The 24,863-nt window shown below is 53.6% G+C and overlaps 1 protein-coding gene across 2 annotated transcripts; it reads left to right on the top strand.

Annotated features, from left to right (window-relative positions):
* Positions 1–1,242: 1,242 nt before the first annotated feature.
* On the top strand, positions 1,243–18,742 carry SERINC2 (serine incorporator 2). Of its 2 annotated transcripts, XM_057556285.1 has the most exons (10): positions 1,243–1,365; positions 8,476–8,637; positions 9,349–9,539; positions 9,998–10,077; positions 10,465–10,602; positions 12,294–12,463; positions 14,185–14,275; positions 14,572–14,713; positions 17,002–17,217; positions 18,168–18,742. In XM_057556285.1, exons 1-10 carry the CDS (start codon positions 1,327–1,329, stop codon positions 18,301–18,303), a joined length of 1,365 nt encoding a protein of 454 aa, XP_057412268.1. In that variant the 5' UTR covers positions 1,243–1,326; the 3' UTR covers positions 18,304–18,742. The 2 variants fall into 2 exon arrangements, with proteins under 2 accessions (XP_057412268.1, XP_057412269.1); XM_057556286.1 differs by lacking the exon at positions 12,294–12,463.
* The last annotated feature ends 6,121 nt before the right edge of the window (positions 18,743–24,863 follow it).

Raw genomic sequence — 24,863 nt, forward strand, 5'->3', positions numbered from 1 at the left:
TAAAGAGAAGGACTTTCCAGGGGGAGGGTATCCTGTGTGCAAAAGTGTGGAGGAGGGAAAGTGTAGGGTATGTTTGTGGAACAGTCCTGGCACAATGAATGGCTAAGCCTGGCGCCCCATGAATCACCAAGGATGCAGTCAGGTAGGATCTTTGGCTGGGGGGTCAGCTTTTTTTTTTAAAAACATCTTTATTGCAGTATAATTGCTTTACAATGGCGTGTTAGTTTCTGCTTTATAACAAAGTGAATCAGTTATACATATACATATGTTCCCATATCTCTTCCCTCTTGCGTCTCCCTCCCTCCCACCCTCCCTATCCCACCCCTCTAGGTGGTCACAAAGCACCGAGCTGATCTCCCTGTGCTATGCGGCTGCTTCCCACTAGCTATCTATTTTACATTTGGTAGTGTATATATGTCCATGCACGCAGATTTCCTTCCCTAACATTATCCCATCTACGGCTGAGTGAGGAGTGGGCTGGAGGGTGAACCGAGAGTGATTACAGAGCCCTACTTCTGGGTCTCTCCCACCTACCTCTGGGGGACGGTCTGGCAGGAATGTGACCCACCCACCCCTTCTGACCTCCTTAGCTGGGGGCCAGGTTCGGGCATCCCTGGGGAGCGATGAGCCGGGTGGCTCTGGGGAGCATGTGGCCCAAGACAGGAGTCAGTAGAGCTTAAAGAACAGGTGGATGGAGGAGAGGACAGATGAAAGAGTGCGAGGCGGGGTCTTAGAAGTAACAGGCACAGGGAGCTCACACTTGGCAAGCATCTCCTATGTGTTGTAACAGCCCTTTGAGGTAGGTATCCTCACTTTACAGATGGGAAAACTGAGGCTCAGAGAGGTGAAGTGACTTGCCCATTCCTTTGTTCAGTCATTCATCATTCAATGCTTCCGTATTGGGCAGAGGCTCCGTGCCAAGCGCCGAGGAGTCAGGGGTGACCATCTCTTGGCTTCTGTCCCCTGCGGTGGGGGTCCGGGGGAAGTGTTGTGAGGTCGCATTGCGGCCTCGTCGGCACTCGAACCCAGGTCTCACTATTTCCAAACCATCACTTTGGACCGGACACCAGCCCAGTTGCGCGGCTCGCGCGGCCGCTGGAATCCCCGGTACCTCCACTTTCCCTAGGGTCCCACCTGCCGCACCTGGCCCAGGTGAGTCCCGGGAGGCCCCGAGCGCCGCCGGAAGGCGGCGAGCGGTTCCGGCAGGTAGGGCGGGGCGGGGCCGGGGCGGGGCGGGGCTGAGGGCGGGGCCAACCCGCGGCGCCAGGAGCCCGACCGGATTCCGCGCCCCTCTGCCCGCGCCCTGCGCCCCGCGCCGCCGCCGCCATGGGGGCCTGTCTGGGCGCCTGCTCCCTGCTCAGCTGCGTGAGTCCCGCCCCCGGCGCCCGCCCCCGCCGTCTGCTCCTTCTTCGGCCTCGCACTTTTGTCCTTTCTTCCTCCAAAGAGTTTCTTCTTTTTCCTTCCTCCAAACTTGTCTTTCTGGGCCCGCACCCCGCCTCCTCGCCCCTCGGGTCCCCCCTCTCACCGACTTCCCCCGCCCCCATCCCGGGCCCGCGGGCGCCGGGGACAGCTGGTGTCCGGGGATCGGGTTACCGCGGGGGAGGGGGTGGGGCGCGCTCGGGCGGGGGAGGGGGTGTCCTGGGCGGGCGCCCCTCCAGGGAACTGGGGCGACTGAGGCCCAGAGCCCGGGGCGGGGGTGGGCGCTGCGGCCCCAGCTGGCTCAGCTTGGAGTCGTCCTGGCAGTGCTCCTCTGGTCTCCCTCCCGGACGCTCTCTTTGTGTGGCCTGCCGGTCCCTGTCCCTCTCTGCCGTGTGTCCTTCTCTGTTTCTCTGGCAATCTGTCAGTTGGTCTTTCTGTCCCTACCCGTCTGCCTCAGTTTGTCCATTTGTGTGTGTCTGATATCTGTCCGTTCGTTTGTCCGACTGTCTTTGTCCGAAGCCTCTCCATCTGTCATTGTCTGTCTAGACGGTTCCCTGTCTGTCCGCCGGGGTCTGTCTGCCCGTCCGGTCTATCAGTCTCTCTGTGTCTTGTCTCTGCTTCGTTCAGTCTGGCTCAGGCTAATTCCTGGGCACTTCCCCAATGAACCCCAGACCCTTGCCCTCTGGGCCCCAGAGCCGAAGTTGGGGGTGGGGAGGAGGCCTCCTTTGCCTCTCTAAGCCGGTCTTGAGTGAGGGGTGCGGGTTACCACCGCCATCGGCCCAACTCTGGGTGGGAAAACCCAGGAACTGAGGGAGGTTGGGGTGTGTGTGTGGGAGGGATTACCTGGTCGTCTGCTCGGGGACCTGGGGAGCAGCCAGCAGAGGGGAGGAGCGTCCGCCAGACCCCGGCTGGGAGGCCCCTTCTCTTTTCTCCTTTCCCAGCCCCCTCTCCCTTCCCTCTTCCCTTCACTAAATCTGAGGTTCATTCAGGCAGCCCCCTCCCCCTCTGCCCCACACAAAGATGAGCGGAGAGGAAGGAGGGGGAGTCTGGTGGCCGCTGAATCCCAGACTTAGTTTCCTTTGTCCCTGATTTGTGTGAGTGTGTTAGGATGGGGGTGTAGGGGCGGACAGCTGGGGGATCTAGAGATTTACTTTACAGACATTTTTGGAGAATGATATCTGCACAGAGAGGCTACATAGTGGGTTCCTGGACTCTTGTCCTCCCTGGGCCTCTATTTCCCCATCTGTGAAGGGTGTGTGTGTGTGTGTGTGTGTGTGTGTGTGTGTGTGTGTGTGTGTGTGTGTGTGTGTGTGTGTGTGTGTGTGTGTGTGTGTGTGTGTGTGTGTGTGTGTGTGTGTGTGTGTGTGTGTGTGTGTGTGTGTACCCGCTGGAGGGGGAATCAAGAGCTGCTCCCTGAGATCCCTCCCTGCTGTGTGTGTGTGTGTGTGTGTGTGTGTGTGTGTGTGTGTGTGTGTGTGTACCCGCTGGAGGGGGAATCAAGAGCTGCTCCCTGAGATCCCTCCCTGCTGGGGCTCTGGCCAGAAAGGGTTTGCTTCCTGATGGGGGAGGGAGAGTTTCCTTGGAGTTGACCAGAATTTCATCAGGCTGGGCTACCCTGGGGGTGGGGGGAGTGTTGAAGGGAGACCTGCCATTTCTCTGTGTCTCTGTCTCCCTGTCTACCTCCCTCATAATGATACTGGGAAGATTTAAAAGTGCCCCGCCCTGTTCCTGGCATAGAGTAAGTGCTCCAAATAGGAGCTATTGTTGTTATCATCTTAAAAAGGTGGGTGGAGAATTCCCTCTGGAGCCAGTTGCTGGTCTCTGAGTCAGACTCCTACAGCGCTGAGTCAGAAGACACCTGACAGGCCTGCTTCAACCCCCAGTTTACAGATGAGGAAGCTGCAGCCCAGAGAGGTTAGCTGACTTGCCTAAGGTTGCACAGTGAAAGGAGGAGGAACTGCACAGTCAGGGTTAAAATCTGATTCCTGGTCTAGGCTTCTGCCCACACCTTCCCTCCCTTCACATCCTGGATGCTGAGGGATAGGGTTGGCACAGAGTGGAATCAGGAGGTTCGCTTAGGGAGTATCTGCAAGGGACCTGCCCCTCGGGTCAGTGGCCTCCCCTTGGCATTCTGACCTCTGACATTTACTGAGTACTTACTGCATGCCAGGTGCTGTGCTGAGCCCTTCACCCCTGCCATCTCATTACCCACCCCACCCGCCAACCCCATGACATAGTTATCCTATTTTACAGGTCATGATACTGACAATAGCTGCCGTTTACTGAGTGCTTACTGTAGGCCCAGAGCTCACAGCCCAGAGCTGTCCAGTGGTAGCCCAGGCCCAGCAGTGTAGTGAGCGCTTCGTATATACCCTTTCATTTAATCTTCACAGCGACCCCAATGAAGCAGTGAATATTATCCCCATTTCACAGCTGAGGAAGCTGGATCAGAGAGGGAAGATGATTTCCCCACAGCCACACAGTATTAAGTGGTACAGTTGGGCACTACTGGATACCAATAACAACCTTTTTCAATGGACATTGCCCCACAGGAGTGAAGTTCTAATGGGGGGTTGCCAGGCATCTTTAGAGGGAACATTTTGGCATACATGGGTCGGTGGGGAAGACTTTTGTCCCTCCTGCTGTGACGCATTTGCATCTGCCTCTTGGTCAGGGCAGGAAGGGGACAAAAGTCGCTCTCTTGGTCAGCATTTGGACTGGGCTGAAGGTGAGTCCTGGCCAGGAGGAGATAAGATGGGCCCACTAGGGATGGGAGTCACCAGCCAAGCCAGCACATGGTGAGTTGGACGGTCAGCATATATTTAAGGAGGACCTTCTACAGTCGAGGGAGTGTGAAAGGCCTTTGGCTCAGACCGATTGGTCTTGGTCCTGGCTTGGCCTCTTCTCAGCAGCGTGACTGAGGACCTCTCTCCTTGTCTGTAAAGTGGAGAGAACAACGGCGCCTGCCTCTCAGCATGTCAGGAGGGATCAGTGGGACTTAGTTAGCATGAAGCTGGCGTGCAGCGGCTGCTCTGTAAGCTCCCGCCGGTGGTAAAGTGCTGGAGACCACATTCGAGGAATGGGGAAGCTGGTGAAACCCAGGGCTGTCTGATGGACTCCAAGCCACCTCACTGCCCTGCCCAGAGGCCCATTTTATGGCTGAGGAAACTGAGTCCCACTTGTCTAAGGTCATACTGCCAGCTGGTGGCAGAGTCAAGACAGGGCCCTCTCCTCTCCACACTGCGTGGGGGAAGGAAGTACGCTTTGAGTAGTCTTGGGCTGACCTCTTCTCTCCTGTGTTTGGTCTAGTGCTAGGGTGGCTCAGCCAGTTATGGGGTGCCACGGAACCTTGCAGCTTAAAGACTCTCAGACCCAGGGCTCCTGAGTTCTGAGTTCTCCATTCTGAGAACCTGGCTGGTGCTAAGATGCCACCGCTCTTATTTCTGGCGCTTTTCCATTGCTGCCTTTCCCCTGAGTGCATTTGTGGAGGGGGTGTTGTAATCTGAGTGCGGGAACTTTGTTTGTAGCTTGCCTTGGCCCTTCACATTGCATCACAAGCATAGCCTGTGTTGCTGTCAGTCTAGTGGCTTTCATCTTTCCTGCCTCTATAACATTCCATGGAGTCAGTGGGCCACCACTGTCCCCTGGTGTTGGGCAATGAGGTCATTTGCAGTTTCCTGATAGTCTAATAAGCTCATACAACCTAAAGCTTTGTGCCTGTTTTAGTTTTTTTCTTAATTTAAAATTTTTATTTTTTGATAATGAAAATCAACTTTATTGGGGTATAATTTATATTTAACTATATTTAGTTGTATATACCCATTTAAGTGTTACCAACACATCTGCTCCATTCAGCAGAGAGATCCCTCTTAGGGATCACGATGTACCATGATGTACCACGATGTAATGATGGATATTTAGTTATTTTCAGCTTTCCCCTATTATTTTCCTCACGTGAACAGTGTCACAGTGGACTTCCCTGTGTACATGTGTGCGCACGTGTCTGCCTTTACTCCCGTGCGCTGGTATTTCTATGAGAAGAGGTTGTGGTAGGAGTGATCCCCAGAGGTGGAGTGGGGATCGGAATGTATGAACAACTCCAAGGAAGCTCCAGAAGCAGCGGGGGGCTGTGTGTATTGCTCTCTCACTGACCTGGTCTCTCTGGCTACCAGCCAGGCCCTTGGAAATCCTGAGGTTTCAGGTATCAGGAATACCTGGATTTTGATCTCCAAAAACCACAGTGAATTGAAAGACCAGGCTCCCTGACTGCAGTGTGCAGCTTTTCTTGTGTCTCAAATGTCTCAAATTGAAATGGTAACAAGCCAGAGCCGGGCCCTGACCTGGGTACTTGGGCACTTGGTTCCTGAGATCAGTACCTGTTGGCCTCCCTTGGTTTTCTTGGGCACTGGAGGGATTGCTTTCATCACTGGGGTGTTTTGAAATTTAATGAGTCTGCCATCGGAGACTTAGCAGGCCCTGGCGCAGACAGACTTGACCTTGAATCCCAGCTCCTTAGCTCACTTGCTGTGTGACCTTGGCCGCGTCACCTCTCTGAGTCTCAGTTCGCCACTTGTAAATGGGAAGTTACAACACACTTCATAGTGTCCGTGAGGCTTAATCTAGACAAAGCCCTTATCATAGTGTCTGGGACAGAGTAACTCGTCATAAAGGGAAGCTATCACTGTTATTACTTGAATCTCAGCACTGCTGTTCACTTACTGTGTGACTTCTGGCAAGTTTCTTAATCTCTCTGATCTTAGAATGCTCTCTATGGTTTATAAAACGCTTCTTCTGGCATTTGCTTATCTCCTCACTGCCCCCCTCCAAGGTAGCCACGAATAGGAGTCAGGGATTGGGGTGGGGTTTGCAAGATACAACCAGAAATTGCTGGATGATTTGGACCGTGAGGGAGAATTTCATTCGGCATTCACTTAGCATCTGTGCTGTTACTTGGCTTTGTGGGTGAGAGAGTTGGGTAAGAAGGAGCATTCTCGGGCATTTCCAGTCTGGGGGAGAGGTGTGGGGGATACGGGAGGGCAGGTGCCCCTCAAGCAGAGTGTGCTCTACCCCTTGTGACCAGTCCAGAAAGCAGGGGGCGGGGCCTCAGAGGAGCAAGGGGCCCTTTTCAGCCTGCTCTCCACAAAGCTGGTAACTCAGTATAAGGCTGTTCCTGTCCCTCCCGGCTTTGGGAGGTGATGCCCAATGGCAATAGATGCCCATTGCTCGTGGGATGAACACGAGGGTCCTGCACATGGCTGCCAGGCTCTGCCAGCCTGGCCGACCTCACCACTCGCTTGCTTATGAAGTTTTGGCCATAGGGCCTTCTTTCCATTCCTCCAACGCTCGGCTCCTGTCCGCCCCAGAGCTGCCTCAGGCTCTGTTCCCTCTGTCTGGAACACTCTTTCTTCCCCTTGGTCAGGAGAGTGAATCCTCTTTGTTCAGCTCTCAGCTTAAATGTCACTTCTTCCAGGAAGTAACCCACTACCCCCAATCTGAACTAGGCCCCCGCCGGTCACTCTCATGGCAGCACGTATGTTTTCTTCTTCACACTTACCATGACGGGTGTAATGACTTGTTGAGTATCTTTCCTGCCCTTGAAAGATCCAGGATGGCAGAGCCTGTGTTTTTCTTGCCCTCCAGACTCTTAAATACCTGAATGAGGAGTCAGGGCTGTTTGGGGGAAGAGAAACAGTGAACCAGATGTATCTGGATGTGGGCCCACTTCCTCCAAGTCTGGGCTGTAGAACTGGCTCCTAAGGGATGAGTCTACAGCTATGAAAGGTGTGGCATCACCAGCCCCTAAGTGATTTCAGCCAGCCCTAGGGAGGGAGGGTCTGACAGAGGGCAGAGGAGCTGGAGACAGAAAGGGTTGGACGCCTCTGCTGTCCCAAACTGGTGCAGCCCCAGAGCGGGAAGTCACAGCCACTCATATTCTTCATTCCATTCATTCAACAGATGTTGATTTATCAGCACTTGCTGTTTTTTGAGGTCTTAACATACGTCTGGTACGATGCCAGACACTTTACATTTGTTCGGCAGATAGTCACTGAGCTCCCGATGATGTGTCAGGCACAGTTCCCACCTCTGGGAATACCATGGTGAACAAAACAGACAAAACCCCTTGCCCTGGTGGAGCTTGCACGCTAGCGATGAGAGGCAGGCAACACGAGTAAACTATGAAGCCAATCAGGTGGTAGTAAGTCCTACAGAGAAAAATAAAGCAGGGAAGGGAGAAAGGGAGCCTGAGTGAGTTACAATTTTTTTTGGTCGTGCTGCGAGGCTTGCGGGATCTTAGTTCCCCGACCAGGGATTGAACCCGGGCCCTCGGCAGTGAAAGCACGGAGTCCTAACCACTGGACTGCCAGGGAATTACCAGGGAGTTACAATTTAAAATCCCTACCGGACTTCCCTGGCGGTCCAGTGGTTAAGACTCTGCACTTCCACTGCAGGGGGTGAGGGTTAGATCCCTGGTCGGGAACTAAGATCCTGCGTGCTGCGCAGCGCAGCCAAAAAATTAAAAATTAAAAAATAAAATAAAATCCCTACAGTATTTCATTCTTAGAACTGCTATGTGAGAAGCAGGTACTGTTACGATTCCCATTTTATGGAAGAAGAAACTGAGGTCCAGAGAGCTTGAGTGAGCTGTATAAGGTCATATAGCTAATCAGTGAAAGAGCTGGCCTTCTGGATTTTTTTTTTCCACTCTGCCTCCTCCTAAGAAGGAAGCACTGTGTGTGACCCCAGCTCTCTCTCCGAAGCCACAGTAACACCTGAGATAGATCCAGGTTTGAATCTGGGTTCTGTTGCTTACTGGCTGTGTGTCCTTGTGGGACCCAGCCTCTCCCAGCCTTGGTTTCCTTGGCCTCTTCCTTGGGCTTGAAAGTTAGATGGGGTGACATCTGGGGAAGAGGCGTCCCTTCGTGGTGTGGCACAGGCAGTCTCTGCGTAGGTTTGGAGATATTGAACAGGCAGCGGGCAGTGGGTGGATGCTGCGTGCCTGGGTGGGGAAGGGGAGAGGAGACCAGAGAGTAAGGTGCCATCCTGGCCTCCCCGCAGGCGTCCTGCCTCTGCGGCTCTGCCCCCTGCATCCTGTGCAGCTGCTGCCCCTGCAGCCACAGCTCCACACTGAGCCGCCTCATCTTCACGGCCTTCCTCTTCCTGGGGGTGCTGGTGTCCGTCATCATGCTGAGTCCCGGTGTGAAGGGCCAGCTCTACAAGGTGAGCCACCTGCGGGACCTGGCCTCTGGCAAAGGCTCAGCTACCAGGGGGCCCAGGCTCGGGGGCCCAGCTGATCAAGAGGTGGGCAGGAGTGCCAGCGCACCGATGATCCAAGCTTGACGATGGAGGGTCGTTTCTTCATATTGGGAGGAGGGTTTGAGCCTTATTGTTTCTCATAAGCCTTGGTCCCCTCGGGAAGTCTCATGAATCATTATCGCCATCCCCGCCAGACACTGGCCCAGGGTAAGCTCTCCCCACTTTAATGCATAAGCCCAGTTTGAGGGTCCTAAGTCTTCCCTTCATCTCAGTGTTTCATAGCCAGTGGGATAGTTAGGCCAGAGGTTCTGACATACTAGTGTATACACAGCATGAATTCCCTGGGAAGTGTGCTCATCATGCAGAATCTCAGACCCTGCCTTAGAGACTAGTTCTGTAGGAGAGGGGAACCTCCGGGGATTCTGATGTAGCTGGTGGGTGGAGAGCACTTTGGGAAATCCTGCCCTGGACCGTGCCATGCCTTCCGTTTGTCCCTGGGGGGCTCACTCATAGGGCTTCAGCCGCAGAGGTGGGTGGGAATGGAGATGGGCCATGGGTGGAGGTGGGAGGCTCGGGTGGCCCTGCTGGGAGAGCCTCCTGCCTGGCGGCCTGGGCAGAGTCAGCCCGGGTTCTGGGTGGGGTGGGGTCTTCCAGCTGCTCTGTCTGTCTCCACAGCTGCCCTGGGTGTGTGAGGAGGCGGCCGGGTCCCCCGTCGTCCTGCAGGGCCACGTCGACTGTGGCTCCCTGCTCGGCCACCGTGCCGTCTACCGTATGTGCTTCGCTATGGCGGCCTTCTTCTTCCTTTTCACCCTGCTCATGACCTGCGTGCGCAGCAGCCGGGACCCCAGGGCTGCCATCCAGAACGGGTGAGGAGGGGTCCCACCTGCACCCTGGGCCCCTCCCGCTGTGGTTTTCCCCATCCTCTGCCTGTCTCCAGCAATCTCCAGACCCTAATCCTCAGACTCAGGAGCCGCTGAAGCCAGGAGGGCACGGCACAGAGGTCAGCTCATTTAGTAGTTCCCGTTTCTCAGATGAGGAAATAAAGCTCAGAAAAGGCAACAGCATCCCTCAGGCCACGCACCAATTTAGTGACACAGTTGGGGTTAGAAGCCGGGTGACCATCCTCACCCATCACTGGTCCTTCCCTCTGCCCCTTGGGGCTTTTTCTAGGGCCAGGACAGACTTTCTGTGCCTGTCAGACCATCAGGAAATCTCTCTCACCTCTCCCAGTACCTGCTCTTCAGGGGTGGGGTTCTGGGGGTCCAGGCTTTTTCTCTCCCCCTACTCAGCTTTCTTGTCTGTCCTACCCCTTTCGCCACCATAGGTTTTGGTTCTTTAAATTCCTGGTTTTCGTGGGCATCACCGTGGGCGCCTTCTACATCCCTGACGGCTCCTTCTCCGACAGTAGGTGGCCCTGGCGGGGAGGGACGGGGGCTACCAAGAAGGATGAGCGTGCTGGGGGCTCCTTTGCACACAGACCCCAGACTGCTGGCTGGGTCCTTGCCTCCCACCCAGGAGACAGGACTCTGGTGCTTGGCCACATGGCCTTTGGGCAACTCGGGGTTGGAGGGAAGCCCCCTTGACCCCGACCCACACCCTGACACAAGGCATCTCTGTGCGTGGCCAGGGGCTCCTGAGGGCGGGGACTTTGCTGCTTCTCAGTGTCCCCAGTGCAGGGTGTGGCACAAATGACTGTTGAATGTATAAAAGTGAGTGTGAGATGAGACCCAGACCCAGGGGCTGCTGCGCCACGGCTGGACCCCCTTGCCTCCCTCCCCTCTGCCTGCCTAGTCTGGTTCTACTTTGGTGTCGCGGGCTCCTTCGTCTTCCTCCTCGTCCAGCTGTTGCTGCTTATCGACTTTGCGCACTCCTGGAACCAGCGGTGGCTGAACAAGGCTGAGAAGAGTGACTCCCGCGCCTGGTATGCAGGTCAGTGCCACTCAACGGCCTCGCCAGGGGGCTGGGCTACCTGAGGAGTCGGGGGTGGGGGTGGGGTGTGGGGGGTGGGGGTGGTGTTCCCTGAAGCTGGACGACGCCTGGAGGGCATCTCGAGCTGCCTCCTAAGGCAGGAGGCAGCCTTAGGGCAGGAACTGAGCCGTCTGTGTCACGTGGAGGGAAGGGTGTGTGGCAGGGGCTGCTGAACCGGGGTGGCCGAGGTGGGGTCAGATGAGAGCTGCACTGGAGAGTTCACAGGGATCTGGTTGAGCGACCCCTGCAGGGCGAGCCACGAATGACACCTGGTCATTGAAACCCCAGTGGCAGAACGGGTCCCTTTTCAGTTCTTCTGAATTGATCAAGAAGAAAGGCGCTCTTCAAGGTTGATTTGATTTTCACACCTCCCTGATCACCAGGCGTCTAGTTCACTTTTTGAAAGACTGTTCTCTATTCACTGTCTTTTTTTTTTGGCTGCATTGGGTCTTTGTTGCTGTGCGCGGGCTTTCTCTAGTTGCGGCGAGCGGGGGCTACTCTTCTTCGTTGCTGCGTGCAGGCTTCTCACTGCGGTGGCTTCTCTTGTTGCAGAGCACAGGCTCTAGGCACGCGGGCTTCAGTAGTTGTGGCGCACGGACTTAGTTGCTCCACAGCATGTGGGATCTTCCCGGACTAGGGCTCGAACCCGTGTCCCCTGCTTTGGCAGGCGGTTTCTTAACCACTGTGCCACCAGGGAAGTCCCCTCTATTCATTGTCTTTATTTTTATGGTGACCTTTTTTGCGGCAAGTGAATCATTTTAGTTCAGGGTGGGGCAGGAGCTCACAAAGCCTGGGTGAGGGACGGAAGTTTTTTTTTTTTTTTTTTTTAAACCCCCAGTTTATAGCTACTTTATTTATTTATTTATATTTATTTTTTTTTTTTGGCTGTGTTGGGTCTTCGGTTCGTGCGAGGGCTTTCTCTGGTTACGGCAAGTGGGGGCCACTCTTCATCGCGGTGCGGGGACCGCTCTTCATCGCGGTGCGCGGGCCTTTCACTATCGCGGCCCCTCCCGTTGCGGGGCACAGGCTCCAGACGCGCAGGCTCAGTAGTTGTGGCTCACGGGCCCAGCTGCTCCGTGGCATGTGGGATCTTCCCAGACCAGGGCTCGAACCCGTGTCCCCTGCATTAGCAGGCAGATTCTCAACCACTGCGCCACCAGGGAAGCCCAGTTTTTTTGTTTTTAATAAATTTATTTTAATTCTTTTTGGCCGCGTTGGGTCTTCGTTGCTGCGCGCGGGCTTTCTCTAGTTGCGGCGAGCGGGGGCTACTCTTCTTCGTTGCCGCGTGCAGGCTTCTCATTGCAGTGGCTTCTCTTGTTGCGGAGCACAGGCTCTAGGCACGCGGGCTTCAGTAGTTGTGGTGCACGGGCTCAGTAGTTGTGGCTCGCGGACTCTAGAGCGCAGGCTCGTAGTTGTGGCGCACGGGCTTAGTTGCATGTGGGATCTTCCCGGACCAGGGCTCGGACCGTGTCCCCTGCATTAGCAGGCGGATTCTTAACCACTGCCCCACCAGGGAAGCCCGCAGGGACCGAAGTTTAGTAGACACTCCTTGGAGGAGGAAGTTGGGGCCCGAGACCTAGTGCACTGCTCGACAAGGGAGGATGGGGGTCCTTGCACCTCCTCACCCACCTGCCGCTGCCCCTCCCTCCCAGGCCTCTTCTTCTTCACCCTCCTCTTCTACGCTCTGTCAATCGTGGCCGTGGCACTGCTGTTCATCTACTACACCCAGCCCGGCGCCTGCTACGAGGGCAAGGTCTTCATCAGCCTCAACCTCATTTTCTGTTTCTGCGTATCCATAGTCGCTGTCCTGCCCAAGGTCCAGGTGAGCCTGCCTGTCTCTGCCCAGCCTGAAACCAGGCTCCTCGGTGTGTGGGACTTCTTGTAGGAACCTTGGGGTCCTGGGGCCAGGGCTGTCAGTCACAGAGGCTTGGGCCAAGAGTGTGGGCTCCCAAGTCAGCCTCCCTGGGTTAGAGTCTTGACTCTCGCGTTTATATGCTGGCTGTCTTTGGGAAAGTGCCTTAACCTCTCTGTGCCTCTTTCGTCTCAAATGTAAATTGGGAATAATAACACTATTTGGAGTTATTCTCAAGATTGAGACCATGTTTATGAACACTTAGAACAGTGCCTGGCATATAGATATTAGAACAGTGAACACTTAGAACAGTGCCTGGCATATCCATCAGACATTGACTATTGTTATCATTATTTTGATTTCATCATTGTTTTCATGCAAATCAGGAGAACATTAGGAAGGGTCACCGAGTGATGATTCCTAGATACCTCAAGAAGTGGTGTTAGAAGGGGCAGTTCCACAGTTTCCAATCCCAGACTATCTGGGATGATGGGTGGGAGCTCCCAAGGTAATCACTTGTTTTTCAGAAGGGAAGCCTTCTGAGTCCAGTGGTATTTCACAGTTTGGGATATCAGCCCACCAGGTGTTTCAAAGGTAGCTTAGATAGTCTTTGGGGGTCCTTAGCAGAAAGGTTGGGAATCTCCCTTCTGGCCAGAACTTCCATTTCCCAGTAAGAAAACGGAAGCCCAGAGAGGGTGATGCCTCTGTTCCAGGTCACACAGCAATCAGTATTCATTCAGCAAATACCTCTTGAGCATCCACTGTGTATCAGGCACTCTTCTAGATACTGGGAATACAGCTGTGAGGAAGAGGAGGAATAATAATAGCTAACAGTTAATGACATCTGTCATGTTATTTAGTCCTTGCACCATCATCATCCCCGCTTTCCAGATGAGGAAACAGAGGCTTAAAGGAGTAAAGAGACTTGCCTAAGGTCACATGGCTAGTAAGGGGTGGAGCTGGGATTTGAATCCAGGCAGACTGGCTCCAGAGACTGTGCTCCTAATCATAGAGTTCAGATTCATATTTTCAAGTGTGTCTGTGTGGTGAGGAGTGGGAAAGAACAACCGATAGGAGACGAGGCCAGGTGAAGTAATTTTGGAGAATAAGTGCTATGTGGAAAATAAAAGAGGGTATGGGCTGAAAGGGAGGTGGGCAGGCAGGGCCGGGGTCTGCTGCAGTCAGGGTTTTCAGAGCCTTTTGCAGGGTCCTGTTTGAGCTGAAGCCTGAATATAAAGACACTGCTGGTGCAGAGATATGGGGGAGGAAGATGTCAGGGAGAGGGCAGGGCGAGTGCAAAGACCCTGAGGTTGGAGAGGATTTAGCAGGTTCCAGAGACGTGGCCACCAAATTTGGGGAGTAGTCAGCAGGGAGGGCTGTCGGATGAAGATGCAGATGGGGTAAATGAAGGAGGGCTTTAATTCAGAGTGTGAAGAAGTGCTGCCCTTGAAGGATTCTCAGCTGGGGAACAAGTCGGGTAACCTGTTAAGAGAAAAAATTAGGACTCTACCTTTGGGTGGGCGAGGTGGCAGTGGGTGGCCCGGGTGGTATGTTTTCCCGAAGGGTGTGGGGTGGGATGGCCCTAGGGTGGTGGGGGTTTCTGAGGTCCCCCGGTTGGGCGTGGCTGGGCTGGGTGGGGGTGGGGTGTACCCAGGTTTGGCAGGAATCACACTGTGGACTGCTCTTGTCAGGATGCCCAGCCCAGCTCGGGTCTGCTGCAGGCCTCGGTCATCACGCTCTACACCATGTTTGTCACCTGGTTGGCCTTATCCAATGTCCCCGGTGAGTAGAGGCCTGGGTTTCAGGTGGCCTGGTCTTCCTCCTGGGCTGGGGACCCTCAAAGATGATGGGGACATTCCCAGCCCATTCCAAGACTTAGTCCTTCAGGGAGGTGGGAGGACCCCATCTGTTCCTGGAGCTGTCTCTGTTGTTTTGTCTGCTGAGTGCTGTCGCTGGGACTTGAGTGGTTGATTGTGTGTCTGTCTGTCCCTTGGCTGTCCATCTGAGCCCATCCTCTGGGCTCCCTGGCTACAGACCTGGCCTGCGTGGGCTGAGGGTGACCATGCTCCCATCCCCAGACCGGAAATGCAACCCCAACCTGCTGACCCACTTTGGCAATGGGACGGTCCTGGCAGGCCCCGAGGGCTACGAGACCCAGTGGTGGGATGCACCGAGCATCGTGGGCCTCATCGTCTTCATCCTGTGCACCCTCTTCATCAGGTAGGGTGGGGGGCTGGTTTCTGGGAAGGAATCATGATTGGGAGCCCTGAGGCACAAGTGACGGGAGGATGTGGGAGCCGGGACACCAAGCTGGAAGGCGCGCTCAGCAGGCAGCACATCCAGCCCCTGCACTGTGCTGGTGGGGAAACTGAGCCCCTCAGAGGGCACAGAGTGACTGGGCAGAGGAGGCGGGGCTGAACCCTGCCTCCTGGCCCAAGGCCTTTCCTGACCCCGGGCTGCCATGTGCCCAGCTCAGCCGGGTGCAGGCAGCTGTGGTGCCAGGGCAGGAGCCTGGACTGGGGCCAGCGGATCCAGGCTCTATCACTCACACCTGTGTGTGGCCGCTTCACCTTTCCAAGCTTCAGCTTCCTTTTCAGTTAAAGGATGATAACCTCTAATGCCCAGGGTGGCTTGTGACCCCACAGTGTCCCTTGAGAAAGAGCAGCTCATTCTTAAGATCACATGTGCTCTTAAGAGCACATTCTTTAAGGGGGTGTCTTAGCAAGTGCTTATCAGTGTGGACTTGAGCCAGATTGCCTGCAGTTGAGCCTGGCACCTTGGGCAAGTCTCTCAACCTTTCTGTGCTTCAGTTTCCTTATCTGTAAAATAGGAATAAAAATACTACTTACTTCATTGGATTGTTGAAGAGTTATGATGAGTTAATATGTACAAGGCACTTAGAAAAGAACTTGGCAAGTGGTAGGTGCCAAATAAGTGTTTGCTATTATTGCAAAGAACTATTAATATTTGCACAGCTGGATGGCTGTGAGTGGCTGTTTTGTGTCACCAGATGGTGATATCAAGTATACTTATTGTTGACACTGGCAGACTCAGGTATTGCCTCCCTGTGGCCCGGCATCTCTCCAGGTGCCACTTTGTGTGTCTGCACCTCTGCCCTGATCTCCTTTTCTCCCCCAGTCACCCTTCCTGGGCAGTGCCTGTTTGCCTGTAAGCAGCACACCTGCTTCTAGGCTCCTGGGCTAGAACATTTTGAGGCTGTTTCACATTTCGTTTTGTTTTCACCTTTTTCAAAACATTTTCTCCCAGTCGAGTTGGGGCAGTTCACAAACATCTCTCTTCTTTGTCCTCTCCTTTGATTTCTTTTCCAACCCGGAAGGGCCCACGTCACCTCCATCTTACAGATGAGGAGACTGAGACTTGGTGAGGAGCAGCCACTTGTCCGAGGCCATGAGTGCACAGTGGCCGTGGTGCTTGAGCTCACTTCCCTGCCCCCAAGCTCTATCCCTCCCCATCCGCAACTCGGGCACAGAGGTGTGCTTCCTGATGCTTCTCATACTCACACCTCCCTGGCCTTCAGTCACTGGGCTGCACCTCGGAGAGCCCACAGATCCCATCTGTTCTTAGCACAGTTCTTAAAACCCAGGAAGCAACGAAGCATAAACAGCCACGAGGGCAGGGACCACTGATGATGGCTCTTGCCCCCAGCTAGATGGCCCAGATCTAGGCTCATGTGCACTAGATATCAGCACAGTATTTGGTGATTGGGGTCAACTGAAGCTCAGCAAGGGGTGATTTTTCAATTTGACGAAATGGGCTGGAATCCAGGCCTTTGTTCACTTTTTTCAAGATACAAGTTGGATCTTCAAAATTGTATATGTGTCTCAAACTATTAAATGTAGTCAAAAACATCAAGACCTCATTGTAGAAAAGCAATGACAAAAATCATTACTATTATTCTCTCTTTATTATAAACATAGAGAAAGGGGAGGCAGTGGGTAATACTACTTAGCTAAAATGAATAAAAGGTAAACAAATGTACCAGCAAATGAGCATTATTATGAACATTTTTAATGAATGTAGTACCTGGTATGATCCTTTGCAGTAAAAAGTTCTCAACACGTGTTTGTGGAAATGGCAAATAAACAACCAGAATAACAGGGGCCGTTTATTTGGTGTCTACTCTGTGCCAGGCACAGTGCTAGGGGCTTCAAACACCATTACTCCATTTAATCCTCCCAGCAACCCTGTAAGGGAGGTACTATTATCTCTGAATTTACAGACAAGGAATCAGAGGCTCAGAGAGGTTAAGTGTCTTGCCCCAGGTCACACAGGGAGCAGGGGTAGAGTTGAGAGTCAAGGCAGTTTGTTAACTCCAGGGCCCAGGGCCTAACCTCCAGGCCACCGGCTCCCGAGGCTCTGGGACCCCAGTGCCCATGGTCATCATGGCCAATGCCGTGGTGCGTGAGGCCCCCTGGCGCTGCCCACCCACCCACCTCAGTGGTGACGGCCTGACAGCCACACGCACATCCTGCCCCCGCCTCCCCCAGTCTGCGCTCCTCGGACCACCGGCAGGTAAACAGCCTGATGCAGACGGAGGAGTGCCCGCCTGTGCTGGAAGCCACGCAGCAGCAGCCGGTGGCGGTCTGCGAGGGCCGGGCCTTCGACAACGAGCAGGACAGCGTCACCTACAGCTACTCCTTCTTCCACTTCTGCCTGGTGCTCGCCTCTCTGCATGTCATGATGACGCTCACCAACTGGTACAGGTGCGTGGACGGAGCCACAGTGTCCGCAGTGCGTGTGCCACTTCCCTTCCCCTCCAGCCCTGCCCTGGCGTTTAAGACTTGGGCATGGAAGTGTCTCTCTAGGACCCTCCAGGGAGCCTGCCTCATCTGTGCCCCAGTTTCCCTGCCAGTGCCTGGTCCACTCAGTAGCTGGTACCTTCGCTAAGTGCTGAGAAGTGGGGATCACGGGAGGTGAGGCTGGACCTGTGCAGGGCAGATCGGGTTTACAGATCAGGGGTGGTGATTTGGGTTATGGGGTCAGATTTGGGATTCATGGTTTGAGGGTTAGGAGTAGGGTATGGGGTCAGAATCAAAGTCACAGGGTCAAGAACAGGAGTCATGAAGTCGAGAGTTGGGATTGGGGCCATATAAAGTAACAAATTTGGCCATTTGGTTAAAATTGGGGTTACAAGTCCAGAAAGCCAGGATTGAAGTGACCAGGTCAAGGAGCTAAGATCAGAGTAACTAGGTTAGCGGCCAGAACTGGGGTCACAGGGCCAAGGGTCAAAATTGAGGTCAGAAATATCAGAACTGTGGTCATAAGATCAGGGATGGGGTTATGGGATTGAAGGTCAGAGTCAACATTAGAGGTCAGGACTAAAGTCAGGAGCTTCCGGGTCCCAAAGTCGGGGACCAGGAGTGCAGTCACAGAATTAGGATCATAAGGTTAGCGACCAGAATCAGGTCACAATATTATGCCTAGGACTGGGGTCAAGGTTGGAACTGAGGTCAGGGTCAGGTCTATGGTACAAGGCCATGAGCTCTATGTAGGGTCTTAAGGCCAAGTGTCAAAAATATCAGAGACGGGACTAGAGTTTACAGGATAAGAGCCAGAGGTGAAGTCAGGGGTTGCAACTGGATCCTAAGGTCGGGGCCAGGACTGAGGTCACAGCATCAGGGGCCAGGCTCACTGGGATGATGGTGTGTTCCAGACCCGGCGACACCCGGAAGATGATCAGCACGTGGACCGCCGTGTGGGTGAAGATCTGTGCCAGCTGGGCAGGGCTGCTTCTCTACCTGTGGACCCTGGTAGCCCCCCTCCTCCTGCCCAACCGTGATTTCAGCTGAGGCAGCCCCCTGCAGCCAGCCCACCTGGTGCTTCGGGGCTCAGTGACCGCAGGCTGAGCGCCCGCCCCACCTCCGGGACTTGCCCCTGAGCTGGGCCCCTCTGTTCTTAGTGCCTTCAGGGAGGAGGAGCGTCAGGCCCCTCCCTCCCACTGCCCCCCCACCCCGACCATGGAGCTGCCTCCTCCTTCCCCTCACCCCCATTCACCCACACTTGCCCTCTTGGGAAAAAAGGGCCCGTTGTTCTAAGGCTCCCCAGGAGAGGGTCCTGAAGGAGAGGAACACTGAGAGCTGCTCAGCAGGAGTGCTCGCCGCGGTGGGGTGCCCAGCACTGGGGCCCGGGTATTCCTGACCGTGTACTCCAGGACACCCCGTCCCCCTCCTGGGCTCCGTGCCTTACTGAGTCTCTAAGACTCTGCCAATAAAGAAGCCGGTGTGTGTGCCTCCCGTGTCTGTGCCCCTCCCCCTCGGCATGGGCCCCATCCCATCTGGGCCCAGTGCAGGGGCTGGGAACAGAATGTCAGGGCAGAGGGGGCTGAAGGGCCAGAACATGAGGGGCCTTGAAGGTCAGACAGAGGGGTCCTGGCTCTGTCCTCTGGGTCGTGGAGAGCCTGCAGGCTGGGGCTATAGAGGAAGGAGGGGCTTTGGAAAAAGGGAGCCTGGGGGTCAGAAAAGGGGGCCCTGGAGCAGTGTCCATATGAGGGGTGATGAGGCCAGAGTCAGGGTGGAGAGGGGGCTCACGTGGGAGGCTGGTCTTTGGGCCATCTTACCAGTGCCCATCCTGAGGTCCTGCCCACCTCTGACCTGCCTCTAGGGTCCTCCTGAAGAACTTGTCACCACCTTCCACTTCTCCCTGCTGTAGACATTGGCCGCTGCTCTGGGGCCCAGGCTGTGGTGGGGAAGAGCGTGTGCTCTGAAGTCGGCCAAGCTGCCTGGATCCGCTGAACTGCAAGAGCCATGGGGCTCCTGTGGGGCTCCGGGCAAGGCCTCCCCTCTGGGCCCTGGCTCCTCATTCAGCAGATGGAAAAACGCCACCTGTACCCAGGCTGCTGTGGGGCTCAGATGAAACAGGTTACCCACTTCTGAAGGTGCACAGCGATGTGCGGGGGACGGACAGGCTCCTGGCTGGGGCCTCCTGAGCCTGGTCTTGACGTTGTGATGTCCATCCCCAGGTCATAACAGAAATTGAGGTGACTGGGATTTGTTGGGGGCCGGGATGCAGTGGCCAGGGACGCAGCCCACTTCTAAGGAGCTTTAGGGTCATGGGGGCAGCACAGGTGCACGGGTGCACCAAGGAGGTGCCTGCCGCAGCCCCTGCCAGGACAGTGGGAGTCGGCCAGATCAGGGGGAGCAAAAACGCCCAAGGGACAGGACGCGGCATGTGAGCAAGAGAAGGAGAGCAGGGTTTTTGAGGACCAATGAGAAACGTAGGGTGGTTGCAGGGCAGAGAGCATGTGGGGGTCAGGAGGTGGTGAGCTTGGGAGAGATGGGCTGGACCTGAGTCACACAGGCCCTTGAGGGCCATGGTGAGGAGACCAGATACTATCCTCAGGGTAGAGGGGAGCCATGGGGGGTTTCTGAGCAGGGGAGAGGCCGTGAAGTTGTGAGCTGACCATGGGGTGGTCCTGGAGGGTTTAGAGCAGAGTAGTGACGTGGTCAGATGGTTATTTTGGAAAGATCTTCCTGGATGAAGTGGAGGGTGCAGCAGCTAGAGGCGGGTACCAGGGCCCAGGGCGGAGTGGGTGGGGGCCTGGAGTCGGGCAGGGGCCGAGGAAGCGTTCTCTCACCCTGAGACAGATCCTGTGGATGCTTTTGTCCCCTGGTAGCTTTCAGCTGAAGGAGACCTCCCCACGGAGCAGCCTGAGCTTCCTCCCCGCAACGCATGAGATTTCATTTCTTTCCTTATGTCACTTTAGGGAGAAAAAGCCCACTTTGTGCTCCCGATAACCTTTTTCAAAGGTTTGTAGAAGTGGGCACTTTTATCCTGCTTTTGTATCCTTGTTGCTCTGCAGTTTTTCAATTATTCATTCAACAAACATGTACTGAGCATGATTTGTGCCAGGGTCTGGGCTGGGGCAGGCCTGGCAGGGAAGGAGGCTGGAACCAGACTGAAGAGCCTGAATGCTGGCTAAGGAGTTTCAGGTCCCAGTTTGGCTCTGAGAAGCCACCTCTTATCCCCCAGGCAGGGAGCTCTCCCTCCGTGTTTCCTCAGCCCCTGTTCTCTCTGGCGAGACAGTGGTCATGCTCCTGTACCTGGTGGTTGATGGGGGTGTCAGGTGTGAGGCGTGACCCACTGCCCACCCAGGGGCTAGGAAGCCCACTCGGCCTGTTTGCTGTAACCCCCTCCTCCCCTGCTGCCCAGTATCCTGGCTTCCACGCATCCTCCCTCCCCCATCTTTCCTCCATCACCTCCTTTCTCATTTCCTTCCTCTTTTCCTTCATATCCTCTTCTCTATCACCTCTCTTCTCTCTCACTCTCCTTTGTCACCTCCCTTCCTTTGCCAGTCTGTGGGACAGGCTGTAGGACCCCAGCTTTTTCTGTCTGCCAGCGCTGACAGGCTGGGCTTCCCTGCTGGACTGCTAATGGGGAAGCGGCTGCCCTCATCCCCAAAGACCTGTGCTCTGTCCCTGGACACCTGCTGCCCGACACCTGCTTCCCAGCACCTGGGCTGTGGTCCCTGCATAGATACCACCAGCAGCCTCAGCCCAGCCTGCTCTGGAGCAACTTTGGACAAAGTTGTAGAACAAATATCTGGGCAGAGTGGGTGCAAGACCTGCAGATCATGTGGGGAAACAGGCAGTGTGGTGCGCTGGAAAGGGCTCTGGGCACAGCTCCAGTTCTGTTTCCATGGCTAGCTCACCACTATCTCGTCACCTGAAGTTAGGCAACTCAGTTGCTCTCTCTGGGCCTCAATTGCAGCTTCCATAAAATGGCAATAGTAGCTGTTTTGTAAACCATAAAACATGGTGCTTTCATGAGGCAAACACTGTGGTTAACCAGCAGACATTCCCAAGCCCCTTCTCCCTTTCCTGCCTCTGTCACAAAGGTGGGAAAAGTCAACTGTCACTTTGCAGCTTCCCTGAGAGAAGTGGGTACCTGAAAACATTCTAGCTAAGTAGACCCAAGTGGGGATGCCAAAGAGCAATTCTAGAAAAGTTTATGATTTTCTTTTACAAGGCACTACTCATTCCCCCTTTTCCTATTTTAACACAAATACGATGCCTGGAGCCACAGCAGCTATCTTGGGACAATGAGGCAACGAGCCTGAGGATGAGAAACCAACATGGTGAGGATTGTGGTACAAAAAAATGGAAGGAGTCTAAGTCCTTGATGCACTTTTGAGCTGCTGCATCAACCCTACTGTACCTGACTCCAGACTTCTGTTATGTGAGGAAAACAAACACCAATAAATTTAAGCCCCTATTAGTTGGGCATTAAGTTCCTTGCAGCTGAATGCATTTCTAAATGATATAACATGTGAGATGTTTAGTGATAATAAAAATAATAAACAGGAGAAACTTACCTCCATTCCTCAGGACTATGAGCTAGCAATAGTATAGCACCCCCCATATATATGTGTATATTTATAAATAACTGTATATTGTATATGTTTATACATACATACATATATGTTTAGTAGCAGGAGAAATTGTGACCAGACAGTTTTGTTTTGTTTTTTTCCTACCCCTGCCCTGGACTTCAGCCCTGCTCCCATGATCTGACTAACTTGGCACCTCTGCTTTACTCCCCCTCTTTCCCATGGACACTATTATACTTTGTGATATTGTGATCAAATATATATCTTGTCTTTGCCCGTTTCTGGCACAGAGCTCCTAAAACCCTTGGAATTTCCTTAGTGATAAGAGTGAAAAAGTGGACAGGACAGTTTTTTGAGATATTAAATTTTCTATCCTCTGCCAAACACATGGGAGAAGAAGGTTCTGGACCTCCTTGTCTTGGGGGAGGTCTGAAGAAGAGTGGGAAGCAGGAGAGAGAGGTTACCTGCAAAATATACTTCCCCTCCTGCCTTTGGTATCCAAAAGTCCAAGTTTGTTGAGCAGCTTCTGGGCAGTGGGGGAGTGGGTGGTGATGGGGGCAGCAGAGGCGCCTCCTGGACGGAGAGGAGAGACCCTCAAAGGAACTTGATTAGGGATGGGGGTGGTTCTTCCCAGACCCCAAAGAAGTTCTCCATGACTGGAAGAGGAGGCTGAGGGCTGTGAGTTCTATGAGCAAAGATGGGGGCACCAGTTCCTGCTGAGCTGGGGGAGCCAGGCAGAGCCCGGGGAGCAGGTGAGACCTCAAAGGGTGGAAGCACAGTTCCCTGCCCTGCCCGAGCTGCCCACCACCTCCCCCGCCCCATACCAGATCTTTCTTGCTCTGCCCACTGCCTTGCTGCTATATGCAACCCCAGGACCTTTGCACTATCCAGGAGGGGTCGTGTGTGTTGGGGAGGAAAATGAAAAATGGCTGAGGTTGAATTTCCCACCAGCCTGGCTGGATGGGGCTTTGCACAGAAAGAAAGTTGATATAGGGGGCTTCCCTGGTGGCGCAGTGGTTGAGAGTCTGCCTGCCAATGCAGGGGACACGGGTTCGAGCCCTGGTCTGGGAAGATCCCACATGCCGCAGAGCAACTGGGCCCATGAGCCACAACTACTGAGCCTGCGCGTCTGGAGCCTGTGCTCCGCAACAAGAGAGGCCGCGATAGTGAGAGACCTGCGCACCGCGGTGAAGAGTGGCCCCCGCTCACCGCAACTAGAGAAAGCCCTCGCACAGAAACGAAGACCCAACACAGCCAAAAATAAAGAAATTAAAAAAAAAAAAGTTGATATAAAACAAATGAACAGGGCTTCCCTGGTGGTGCGGTGGTTAAGAATCCGCCTGCCAGTGCAGGGGACATGGGTTCGATCCCTGGTCCGGGAGGATCCCACATGCCATGGAGCAACTCAGCCCGTGTGCCCCAACGATTGAGCCTACACTCTAGAGCCCGTGAGCCACAACTACTGAGCCTGCGAGCCACAACTACTGAGCCTGCGTGCCACAACTACTGAAGCTCACGCACCTAGAGCCTGTGCTCCGTAACAAGAGAAGCCACCGCAATGAGAAGCCTGTGCACCGCAACGAAGAGTAGCTCCCGCTCACTGCAACTAGAGAAAGCCCACGTGCAGCAACGAAGACCCAACGCAGCCAAAAAATAAAAAATATAAAAATAAAAATAAAAAAATAAACAGATATTCTGTTTCTTGCACACCTGTGAATTGAGCTTGATACCCTCTTTAAAATAACTGTAGATATAAGCTGATTTATGGCAACCCCCTCCCCCCAAAAAACAGTACAGGAGTGTGAAAAGCATTCATCTATTTCATTTTTTCAAGCAGCAGCACAGGATTCTATTGAGTGAATATTCTATCATTAATTTAACTAATCCTCAGTTAACGGGCATCCACATTGTTTTTAGTAGTTTTTTGTTTGTTTGCTTTTGTCCTTCCTACTACCAGCCGCTGTGTTTATTCTGGCAGCTTGCTGAGCTGCAGGAAGAACGTGGACTCCAGAGCCAAGATCCTCTAGGTTCTTATCTCAGCTTTGCCCATGAGCTGCCCTCGCCTCTCTGGGTCTCAGTTTCCCCATCTGCAGAATGGGGATTGTACTAGCACCCACCCCATGGGATGTTGCCATGGTCAGTGAAAGCACATCTGTAAAGGGCCTGGCACCATGCTCGGCTCACCGTAGGAGACAAAGAAAGGGTGCCTCCTTCCTTTTTCTGGCTATCAGTCCTCGGGGACTGAGACAAAAGTCTAGGCCATTGAAAGAAATTAAAGATGATACCAACAGATGGAGAGATATACCATGTTCTTGGATTGGAAGAATTAATATTGTGAAAATGATTATACTACCCAAAGCAATCTACAGATTCAATGCAATCCCTATCAAATTACCAATGGCATTTTTTACGGAACTAGAACAAATCATCTTAAAATTTGTATGGAGACACAAAAGACCCCGAATAGCCAAAGCAGTCTTGAGGGAAAAAAACGGAGCTGGAGGAATCAGACTCCCTGACTTCAGACTATACTACAAAGCTACAGTAATCAAGACAATATGGTACTGGCACAAAAACAGAAACATAGATCAATGGAACAAGATAGAAAGCCCAGAGATAAACCCACGCACCTATGGTCAACTAATCTATGACAAAGGAGGCAAAGATATACAATGGAGAAAGCACAGCCTCTTCAATAAGTGGTGCTGGGAAAACTGGACAGCTACATGTAAAAGAATGAAATTAGAACACTCCCTAACACCATACACAAAAATAAACTCAAAATGGATTCAAGACCTAAATGTAAGACCAGACACTATAAAACTCTTAGAGGAAAACATAGGAATAACACTCTTTGACATAAATCACAGCAAGATCTTTTTTGATCCACCTCCTAGAGTAATGGAAATAAAAACAAAAATAAACAAATAGGACCTAATGAATCTTCAAAGCTTTTGCACAGCAAAGGAAACCATAAACAAGATGAAAAGACAACTCTCAGAATGGGAGAAAATATTTGCAAAT

The sequence above is a fragment of the Balaenoptera acutorostrata genome, chromosome 1 (assembly GCF_949987535.1).
Source record: "Balaenoptera acutorostrata chromosome 1, mBalAcu1.1, whole genome shotgun sequence".
Classification (NCBI taxonomy): Eukaryota; Metazoa; Chordata; class Mammalia; order Artiodactyla; family Balaenopteridae; genus Balaenoptera; species Balaenoptera acutorostrata.

Coding starts and splice junctions, on each gene's coding strand:
- SERINC2 (XM_057556285.1), top strand. CDS start 1,327: ATGGGGGCCTGTCTGGGCGCCTGCTCCCTGCTCAGCTGC. Junction 9,540..9,997: donor AGGGCTGCCATCCAGAACGG/GTGAGGAGGGGT, acceptor TCGCCACCATAG/GTTTTGGTTCTTTAAATTCC. Junction 14,714..17,001: donor CTGTGCACCCTCTTCATCAG/GTAGGGTGGGGG, acceptor CGCCTCCCCCAG/TCTGCGCTCCTCGGACCACC.